The sequence below is a fragment of the Anolis sagrei genome, chromosome 1, assembly GCF_037176765.1.
Source record: "Anolis sagrei isolate rAnoSag1 chromosome 1, rAnoSag1.mat, whole genome shotgun sequence".
Classification (NCBI taxonomy): domain Eukaryota; kingdom Metazoa; phylum Chordata; class Lepidosauria; order Squamata; family Dactyloidae; genus Anolis; species Anolis sagrei.
In genome coordinates this window covers 139,460,109-139,471,712 of record NC_090021.1, presented here as the reverse complement: position 1 = coordinate 139,471,712, position 11,604 = coordinate 139,460,109, and the positions used below count along the sequence as shown (strand labels likewise).

Below are 11,604 nucleotides of genomic sequence, written 5' to 3'. Positions count from 1 at the left end.
GTTCGATATATTGTAAGCCACCCAGAGTCCTCACTGAGATCCCTTCCACACAGTTGAATAAAACCCCACATTATCTGCTTTGAACTGGGATATATGGCATTATATATCCCAGTTCAAAGCAGATATTGTGGGGTTTTCTGCCTTGATATTCTGGGTTATGTGACTGTGTGGAAGGGCCCGGGGGAGATAGGGCAGGGTAGAAATAAAATCTCATTCATTCATTTTAATGGGAGCTGTAGTTTTACCAGGTCTTTCGCCTCCTCTGGACCAAAAGTGTGCTGGTGCCTTGCCAAACTACAAATTCCAGGAGGAAATGAACAAAATCTGGCTACCAGTATATAAAAACTCTAAAATCAGGACAGTAAATAAAGAACAACACTCAAAACCAGGGGAATTCCAGAAAGGAAACAATCAGGGCCAACTAATCACCTCCCAACAAAGGATTCCCCCAGGCAGAAAGCAGCCAGGTTTTGAAGCTGCAAGGCTATTAGGGCTAATCAAGGTGGCCAATTGCTACATTCACGCCTGCCTCTAGCAGACAAGAGTTCTTTCTCCCACCCTGGACATTCCACAGATATACAAACCCCACTTGCCTAGTTTCCAAAAGAGATCACAACCTCTGGGGTTGCCTATTATTATTATTATTATTATTATTATTATTATTATCTTTATTTGTACCCCGCTAGCATCTCCTGAAGGACTCGATGTGGCTTACAAAGGCCAAGGCCTCAAAACACAACATAACAATACACAACCTAAACCAAATTAAAAACAGTTAAAGCAATATTAAACAACAAGCAATAAACAATACACCAGCACACAATAAAACTGGGCCGGGCCAGAGTAATGGGTACAGAATTAAAAGTGCTGATGTGACCGGTGATACGTAAGGATTATAGGGTAAGTGCAGTGTGCCAGCAATCTTAATTCTAATAAAGTGCTTCTGGGACTTATTGATGGAGTTTTCCTATTCTGGGAAGGCACATCGGAACAGCCCGGTCTTCAAGTTCTTTCTGAAGACTGTAGTCTTTGGTGATCTTTAGTGATCTTAGACAGGCAAAACATCAGGAGAGAATGCTTCTGGAACATGTCCATACTGCCTGGAGAACTCACAACAACCCAGTGATTCCGAGCATGAAAGCCTTTGACAACACATTTAACTGTCTTTACTTGGCCTTCAAATAATCTCCTGAGCTGCTATTAGCTGGTGAAAGGTGAAAACCTTTTTTGTGGGATGCAAGGATCTCCTTATATTGCGTGCGCTCCTCCTCGCCTCTAGGGGGCGGAGAGCCCAAACACGCCCGGGAATCAAAGCCACGCGATGTTACTTAGCCTTGGCCAGGACCGGAAGTGACGTGTCTCTTTTCCCGGCTAAGGCAAAGAGGAAGGCGAAGCGAGGCCTTGGAGCTCTTCATCCGCCGCGGACTCGCTGCGAAGTTTCCTTATTTTTCTCCCAAGAAGCCGGAGACCCTATTAACCTTCGCCATGGCGATGCAAGCGGCCAAGCGCGCCAATGTGAGTCTGAAGGGACCCTTGTTCCTCGCCCCAGAAGCCGTTTCGTGGGACGGGGGTGTTCTGGCCCAGCAAACCAGGCGGGAATGGGTTGGCATCCCGATAAAGAAAAGCTCCTTGTCTTCCGAAGCTTTGGGCTTTTATATATAACTCTGTGTGTGAAACTAAAATTCCCAAAGGCTTCAGAAAACAAGGAGGCTTTTCACAGAGATCACTGTGTGTGTATATAGATAGATGTAGTTATATCTATGGACCTATGAGCAGTAGTCCTCAACCTGTGGGTCCCCAGATGCTTTGGCCTTCGACTCTCAGCTGGTAAACCGGCTTGGGTTTCTGGGAGTTGTAGGCCAAAACATCTGGCGACCCACAGGTTGAGAACCACTGTTCTGGAGAATGAATCCACTTAAAATCCGGTTGCTGCCTCCTGCAGAATTCTGGGATTTGTAGTTTAAGGTAGAGCCGTTAACAGCCTCACTAAACTACAAACCCCAGAATTCTGCAGCAGGCAGGAACTAGATTTAAAGTGGATTCATTCTCTAGTGCAGGGGTCCTCAAACCTTTTAAACAGAGGGCCAGGTCACAGTCTTTCAAACAGTTGGAGGGCCGGATTATAATTTGAAGGAAAAAAAACCCGAATGAATTCCCATGCACACTGCACATATCTTATTTGTAGTGCAAAAAACACTTTAAACAATACAATAATTAAAATGAAGAACAATTTCAACAAATATTTATTCATTTATTTGTTTATTTACAGCTTTTATATTCTGCCCTTCTCACCCCGCAGGGGACTAAGGCGGGTTACAGTGTACACATATATTTATTTATTTATTTATTTATTTACTTTGCTTGTATACCGCAGTTTCTCAGCCCGAAGGCGACTCAACGCGGTTCACAACATAGCAAAAACAGTCATAACAAAATAGCAATAAACGATTTAAAAACCATGAAAGCACAATATACAGTAATGGCACATCAATAACAACACAACAACGTCCCCTAACTAGAATCGTGATCCAATTCGTTGTCTATAATTCCATTCCTATATTCATCATATTCATTGCACTGTTTATCTGAATGCCTGTTCAAACAGCCATGTTTTTAGCTTTTTTCGAAACACCATTAACGTCGGAGCTGATCTTATGTCCATGGGAAGGGCGCTCCACAGCTGAGGGGCCACCACAGAGAAGGCCCTGCTTGTGATGCAGGTGGGATCGAGAGCAGGGCCTCCCCAGAAGATCTTAGAGTCCTGGTGGGTTCATAGGCAGAGATACGTTCAGATAGGTAGCTTGGGCCCGAACCGTTTAGGGCTTTAAAGGCCAACGCCAGCAATTTGAATTGAGCCCGGTAGCAGATCGGCAGCCAGTGGAGCTGGTGCAGCAGAGGAGTTTTGTGCTCCCTGCGCTCCGCTCCTGTTAGTATCATGGCTGCCGAGCGTTGGACTAGCTGGAGCTTCCGAGCCGTCTTCAAAGGCAACCCCACGTAGAGAGCGTTGCAGTAGTCTAGGCGGGATGTAACAAGAGCGTGGACTACTGTGGCCAAGTCAGACTTCTCAAGGTACGGGCGCAGCTGGCGCACGAGCCTAAGCTGTGCAAATGCTCCCCTGGTCACCGCCAAGACCTGGGGTTCCAGGCTCAGCGATGAGTCCAGGATCACACCCAAGCTGCGAACCTGCGTCTTCAGGGGGAGTGCGACCCCATCCAACACAGGCTGTAACCCTGTACCCTGTTCCGCCTTTCGACTGACCAGGAGTACCTTTCGACTGACCAGGAGTATGGAAAACATTCAATGCCAATTTTGACATACAACATATACAGACAGACAGAGGCTATTTAACTTTTTTCTGGCCGCCAGGGGAGCTGTCGCTTTCATCGTCCATCTGCAACACTGATGAAGTACTTCCGCATTCCCCACATGCTTTTGCTGAAGTCTTTATGGCCTCATAAATTAGTTAATTTAGCCTCCCCACACTTTAAGGTGGTACCTTATTTTCCTACTTGACAGATGCAACTGTCTTTCGGGTTGCAAAGGTCGACAACGGGCTACACAATTGGTTGGAAACCCACTCCAACCCGGGCTGGCTTCGAACTCATGACCTTTCGGTCAGAGTGATCTTAATGCAGCTGACACTCAGCCAGCTGCGCCACAATCCCGGTGAATATAAAGTTATTAGTATTTCAATGGGAAGTGTGGACCTGCTTTTTGGCTGATGAGATAGGGTTGTTGTTGTGTGCTTTCAAGTTGTTTCAGACTTAGGTTGACCCTGTGCGAGGGCCAGGTAAATGACCTTGGAGGGCTGCATCCAGCCCCCTGGCCTTAGTTTGAGGACCCCTGCTCTAACGTGATGAAGTAGTATGTGTGTGAGAATCTATATGTGTGTGTGTGTGTGTGTGTATTTGTATATGTATGCGTATATTTGTAAACATACATATCTTGCATAATTTGATTATGTGTACTGGCCAGCTTGCTTTACATCCTACAGGTTGAGTATAATGCTCAATCCCTCTGTTAATGCAGCTCCACTGGCTCCCTGTGTGTTTCCAGGCAGATTGTTACCTATAAAGCCTTTTACGGTTTGGGTCCAGTCTATTTGCACGATCACGTCTCCCTCTATGGCAGTGGTTCTCAACCTGTGGCTCCCCAGATGTTTTGGCCTACAACTCCCAGAAATCCCAGCCAGTTTACTAGCTGTTAGGATTTCTGGGAGTTGAAGGCCAAAAACATCTGGGGACCCCAGGTTGAGAACCACTGCTCTATGGACTTACTTGGGCCCTGAGGTCTGCTGGCTGGTGGGGACAAGAGAAAGGGCCTTACGCAGTCATATCCCCTGGCTCTGGAACGCTCTCCCCAAAGATTGGCTCCCACTCTAATAACCTTTAGAAATGAACTAAAGACATGGATGTGGAAGCAGGCTTTTGACAGTGGTTAACTACACTTCGTTTATATCTCGTCCCCTCTCCCCCAAGGGACTCGAGACGGCTTACAGAAAAGAAATATATAGTATACATAATAAGAGTCAACCAACCAAGACAACAAAATTCATCAACCAACAAATCAGGAAATCATGATACATAAATAAAATAAAACAGTAACAGACATATTACTTATAACAACAAAAACGCAATAACTACAAACTATATTATTGTTATAACATGTTATACGCAAGAGGCAAAAACCAGCTCCTGTTAATAAAACAGTTAAAATCCAATTAATATTGGGATCAATTAAAAACTCCATCACTTAAGCTGTAGTTTAACAGCCACCACACTGGTTTATTCTTGTAGATTTTATTGTGTTAACTTAATGTTTTAACTATTTTATAATTATTGGTTTTGATATGTATTTTGTTGTGCTATTGTAGGCATCAAATATGTGCCAGCTGGAAGCCACCTTGAGGCCCCCCAGGGGGTTGAGAAGGGCGGGGTACAAATATCTGAAATAAATAATACGTAAAATTATTGGCCCTCTGGGTGTTTTGGACTTCAGCTCCTGAAATTCTTGTTGGCCAAGCTGGCTGTGGTTCCTTCGCATTTTCAGCAAATAGAATTAATGATGTGGTAGGGGAACAAAAAAAAAACAAACAATTTTTTTTAGCAGAAATGTAAGTTTGGGCTTTAAAATTTGCATGGCTGAACTAGTCATAATGTTGCTCCAGTTGGAATTATCCTGTAAGACAAGAGAAGCAGGTTTCTACATTAATAATACAGTATAGTACAACTCCATGTTAACAGAATTGGTATCTGCAGGTTTTTTTTAATCCACATCTGACAAAGTAGATTCTAGTTCCTCAGGAACAACTCTATGGTATTCTTGGCTTGCTATTATCTACAGTCCTGACAGATATGGGATCATACTATACTTAAGAGATGTTTGCACTTCTAAAATCAATGCTCTTCTTTCTAAATGGCATATTTTACCAAATCTAGATCCGTCTGCCCCCTGAAGTAAATCGGATTTTGTATATCAGAAACTTGCCGTATAAAATTACAGCTGAAGAAATGTACGACATTTTTGGAAAATATGGACCTATTCGACAAATTAGAGTGTAAGTCTGTTTTGTGTTTTTGAATAAAAATTGCAAAGTGCTGTTCTAATTGACTAGGTTATTGCTATTGCAGTGTTTTGTGAAAAGTAGTGAAAAAAGATGATGTGATATCTCAGGGAAAGTGCTGTGGTATAAAATTAGCATGTTATAAGCAATGTACATCTAAGTATATGTCAAGTAACCCTCAACACAAAGGTGAAAATATTACTTTTGAACTAAGGTGGGTCAATCCAAACATTTTATATGTTTCTATATTTTTTTCATTTTTAGTGTGTTTTATCAAGGTTTTTGTAATTTGTGATTATTTCTTTTTTGCTATTTTGCTGATTAAGTTACAGTTAGGTTGTTCTATATTGTCTAATGTGTTTTATCTTGATGTAAATTGTTTGTACGGGGGAGGGGGGGGTTTGCATTGAATGTTCACCATATTTGTTGGAAATTGTCCTGAGTCCCTTTGGGGAGATAGGGCAGTCTATAAGAAAGTTTTATTATTATCATTAATCCATAATGTCACCAGTTGTTTCATGGAAATTATCATGATTAATTTATTTTGAAAAGTTTCCATTGAAAACAAAGAGATTTGGAGCCAGTAATAAGAACCAAATGATAAGCTGAAAAAAAGCATTAAGGACATTTTGGCATTTGCAATCTCATCATCCAGTTATTCAAATGTGAACTGCAAAGAGCAGTAAGCCAAAGGAAGATTTCCCAATGTATATAACAGAGCAATAATTCAGAATACTAGTACAACATACTATGCTTTATCAATTAATGAAGAAAAGAAAAGAAAACAATCCGTAAAAGCCTTATTACCATGTTATTTTTAGTTGCAACTCATTCAGCATAAAATTTCTTTTAGAGCTTCACTTGAGACAATACAGTTCAGACATGCTTCTTAGCTGTGTTTTGAAAAATTGAGTGGATAAGCCACTCAATATTGTAGTTATCTAACTTTATGCATTGCTTCCAAACAGTCCTACCATTATTATTTTTTGGTACTATATCTGTACTTTTTGTGTCTTGAGGTTTGGCTCACTAAAATAATGCAACTGATAGCACATCCCAATTCTTTTAAGACATTTTGTGCTATAACTATGTTTTTCAGTTGTTAAATATTGATTAGAACTCAAAGAGTGTTTTGGACTGGATTCATACTTGATTTTGATCTAATACAGCCCAACCTTATACATGCTTACTCTGAACATTGGCTTAGTCCATGTAAGAATGCATCAAATTGAAGTCAGTGTTGCTAATTTGCTCCACTAAATCCAGAGAATTTCAAAGGACTGCAATTTGTGGCAAATTCCTTGCACAAGATATTAATACTATCAGGAACTTGTTCCCCTCTTCTGCTCATATTGAATTTGTTCTTGTTTTTTAGAGGAAACACCCCAGAGACGAGAGGGACGGCCTATGTTGTCTATGAAGATATTTTTGATGCCAAAAATGCTTGTGATCATCTGTCAGGGTTCAACGTATGCAACAGATATCTTGTAGTCTTGTACTATAATGCAAACAGAGTAAGTACTTGGGGTTTTGTTACAACAGTTCAGTTATTGCTAGAATAATAATAATATTTATTTGATAAAGGCATTAAAACATAACTTGATTAATGCCGAATATCCCACTCAGCAGCATAACCAGTGAATCAAAGAGGAAGGTCTTCACTTCCTTCCCACAACGAATAAGAGCTTTCTTCAGATGGAAATCCAGATCTTGAAAGGCTTGCAGCCTTAGCAGAGTTACATGCATAATAATCCTTTCCCTGTAGATTTGAAATTCCTAGATTGTGCGTACAATGGTAGCTGAGCTGCCAGGTCTTGGAGGGAATTTGAGCCCAGCACTCTAAATACAAGAATCAAAAGTTTGAAACGGGTCCTGGACCAAAGAGGAGCCTATTGGGTTTTTTTTTTCTGTTCAAAGTGAATAGTCCCAAAAATATCAGCAGAATGATATTTTTGGATCTCAAGGAACAATATCTACTTTCTTCTATTTCTTTCCAATAAAACTCTTTCACGGTTTTGGCTCATTGACGTTCAAAGGATATATTTTTTCCAGTCACAAGATTTGAGTATGTAAAACATGCACAGGTTCATGTATTGTGGGTTTTGTATGTTTGTTTTTTGTGTGTGTGAAAAAGATTTTTCACCATTAAATGATGTGTAGCAAAATATATTGGGACTGAAGTTTAAAAAAAAACATGCAGGTGTTATTTTTATGTGTGTGATGTGCGTTTGAAGTTGTATTTGATCAAGCGATTTTGTAGATTGCCTCTACAGTGCTGAAGTATAATCACTAACGTTGTAATATTTTACCTGTTTCAAACAGTGACATAACTGATGCATGTCCATCTCAAAGGGCATGGTATTTTAAGCCCTTTCTATGACAATATTATATTAGAAGAGAATCAGAAGGTCTCATAATGTGCAAGTCTCTTCTGAGGCTTAGAACAACCAAAAGATGACAAAGATTTTGTGTGTATTTATGGAAAGTCTTGTTTCAGTTTATTCCTTCCAGTGTAACATTTTTCTAGCACTTTAGAATATTAGGCTTCCTCTGCCATTACCTAAAACAGGAGTGCCAAACTCATTTTCAGTGAGGGCCACATCAGCCTAGTGGCTGCCCTTGGCCATTGAATCCACGGACAGAGAATCAAGGGAAACAGGAAGCCATACAATTTTTTTGCTCTTTAGTTTTTACCCCATTTGGATCCCCAGATTTTATTGAACAAAAATTCCCATCACTTTTGATTATTTGCCATGTGATACAAAGCAAATAAAAGGTTTTTTCCCCTCCTGTTTATTCAGAGCTTGGAGGTGATTCTATTCCACAAATCAGCTTCTCCTCCATCCGGCTGATCTGTGGAATAGAGTGGTTCTAAACTTGTGGGTCTCCAGGTGTTTTGGCCTACAACTCCCAGAAATCCCAGCCAGTTTACCAGCTGTTGGGGTTTCTGGGAGTTGAAGCCCAAAACATCTGGGGGCCCACAGGCTGAGAACCACTGTGCTAGAAGCACCACAAAACAGTAATGGAAGGCTTTTTGAGTTGGGATAAAACTAGTAAGTATTACCCTATTAATAGGGTTTTTTGTGGTTTATTACAGGCATTCCAAAAGATGGATACGAAGAAGAAAGAAGAACAGCTCAAACTTCTGAAGGAAAAGTATGGAATAAACACAGACCCACCAAAATGAAACTCTTAAGCTTAACGAGCAACTGGCTTTTTTGGACACTTTTTGAAAAATCCCATAGGTGGCTTTAGAACAACGTGAATATTTCCATATGTATATACCTAATTTGCAGCATATTTAGTTGTGAATTTTAATTCATTTACCACTTGGTAATCCCAGGTTTGAAAAGGCTTGTCACTGCTGCATCATCACAGCGAGCAGTACGTTGAAAATTAAGATTTGTCATAGTGTTTGATTGCTGTTTAAATATTCCAGAGGCTTATAAAAAAGCTTTGTACATCATTGATTATATTTCTTTAACCATTATATTCAAGAGAACATGTAAAATACATTGGTGTTAATATTATGTTTTGATTTGTGTCTATAATTAGGTATTTATCTTTTCCAAATGGTGTAATGTGGGGATCTGATAGAACTCTGCAGTGACCCAGTTGCTTGTCTTCCACTCCCATTCTAATGATGTTACATCCATAACACAAGGGAAATCACAAGCTCCAAAGCTCTTCACATTAAAACTCTTTTTTAAAATGTGGGAATGCTGGAAAGTTGAGTCTTTATGAAGCACGACATTATGTGTTAAAAGCAGATGTAGTTTTTCAATTTTGCTAGTATAGTGTGCTAATTGCTTTTTTAAATGGCAATATTCTTTTGCAGTAAAATCCCATAGATGTTTTTTAAAAACTCTGTAATTGTTCTGTATGTTCCTCTATTAATAGATAAAACAGTCCACTTTTTATTAATTTTTTTGAACTTAAGAAGTGCTGCTAAGTGTTTTTGGTGCTCAGTTATGTCTTGGAATGAATAGATATTTTTGGCACAATTGTTTCTTTTACTTACCACTTTTTTGTGAGGTGGATGTTGTATTTTTGGACCTTTGAAAAAGGTAGTTCATTGTTCTATACCAGGCATGAGTAAACTTCAGACCTTCAGGTGTTTTGCATTTCAATTTCCACAATTCCTAACAGCCTACCGGTTGTTAGGGGTTGTGGGAGTAGAAGTCCAAAACACCTGGGTTGTGGGGGTTGAAGTTTGCTCATGCCTGCTCTATTTAGCTATTAATTCATTTCTAGGCCTACCTACATGGGGCCTGACTTTAACTTTTGGGGATAGCACATGCCTTTGACCTTTTGGATTTCTCTGAAAGACGTTACTGTCGTTGGAACTCCCTTTTCTAGAGCCTCTCTGGGGCTTTGTGGCTTTGTAGAGGTGAAGTGAAATCCTGTTTAAGGACATTAGTCCACTTTTTGAATTAATCATCCAGATCGAGTTATATTCCTAAGTTAATAGCACAAGAAGGGAATCTCCTACACCAAAAGATGCCGCCTCTGAAGTTGTGTCCCGATTACTTCTGTAGTGCAGATGTGCAGATGGATGCATAGTTGATAGAACCTGTATCCGTAAATCTTTTATGTGCAGTGTATGCACCCATCAAAGTACCATGTCTTATCTGATACTGGAAGCTATGCAAGATTAGCCTTGGTTAGTTTCCAATATCTTGGTTAGCTTCTAATACAGTACTTGGATGGGAGACCACCAGTGAATACTAGGTGCTGTCGAATCTGTTTCTGGAGAAGGAATTGGCAAGACTGCCTCTGAGTATTCCTTGCCTAAGAAAGCCCCGTAAAATGCCCGGGATATACAGGAGCTGATTAGAAGGCACCCAGTAACTTTAGCTCCTGCTCTTACTACCTTCTTGTTGTGGAAAGAAAATGTTCCGGTCTTTAACCTTTCTTTTAAAGACTTGTTTTGGTACCAGGAAATTCCTTTAAGGCTTATGAAGAGAATGTTTTTATTTCTCTGGAAAGACAGCCAAACTCCTTTCCTAGAGCCTGCTTTGGGCTTTATTGCTCTGCGCAAGAGCAATGCTTGCCATGCTGCATTATGAACCCCTGGAGGGCAAAGTCTGCACAAGTACTTAAAATACAGCTAGTACAGAGAATGAGGTCAGTTAAAAGAAACAAGAGAAAGAATATCCTGTAAAAGTCAGTAATATATATTAACATCTCTGTACACATCAGTGTTGGTGTTTTTGTGTTTCCAGCTATGATTTTCCACCAAGAAACAGCATGAAATTATGTCCAGAAGGTTGCTTGCCCATTACGTATTTTCTTTAGCATTAGAAATGGAATAAGTTTATTTTATAAATTACATTGATACAATTATGCATCACAGGCAGGAGGTGGAATAAAGATCTGCATGTGATTGAATACCTGGTTGTTTTAATAGAAGATGGTAGCCTGGTATTATACATCTATGTATTTGTGACAGGATGCAGACCGTGGTGGTGCAATGGGTTAAACCCTTGTGCCAGCTGAACAGCTGACCTGAAGGTTGGTGGTTTGGTTCAAATTTACGAAAAGGGGTGAGCTGTTTGTCAGCTCCAGCTTCCCATGTGGGGACATGAGAAAAGCCTCCCACAGGATCTTAACACATGTGGGCATCCCCTGGGCAACATCTCTGTAGACAGCCGATTTTCTCACACAAGAACCAACTTGCAGTATATTCTCAATTCGCTTCTGATACAATTTAAAAAAATGATGCGGTCTGGGTTGCACCAATAAAACTATTCTACAGGGTGAGGCAGCATAACTTCCTTTTTTTAAATGTGCGCAATTCAGTCGGTTGAAGGCGGAGCGTTACTCCCGCCTCGTTTGAGAGGAGGGAGTATAAAGTTTTGTCCTGACACAGTTCAGTTGCCATCATGTGTTGGAACAGTGAAGAGCGTGCTTTTGCCATTGAGGCCTATTTTTTTAGTGGATTTGGAGTGGCTGGCCCGCTCTCCAGATTTGGCCCCTTGTGATTTTTTTCTATGGGGTTTTTTGAAATCCCGTGTTTATGTGAACCGTCCAAGGCCCCT

At 40.5% G+C, this 11,604-nt stretch overlaps 1 protein-coding gene across 1 annotated transcript; it reads left to right on the top strand.

Moving 5' to 3' along the window:
- Positions 1-1,347: 1,347 nt before the first annotated feature.
- SF3B6 (splicing factor 3b subunit 6) lies at positions 1,348-9,283 on the top strand. The gene is made up of 4 exons (XM_060786914.2): positions 1,348-1,515; positions 5,439-5,557; positions 6,939-7,077; positions 8,661-9,283. The coding sequence occupies exons 1-4, from the start codon at positions 1,486-1,488 to the stop codon at positions 8,748-8,750; spliced, it is 378 nt and encodes a 125-aa protein (XP_060642897.1). The 5' UTR covers positions 1,348-1,485; the 3' UTR covers positions 8,751-9,283.
- Positions 9,284-11,604: the final 2,321 nt, after the last annotated feature.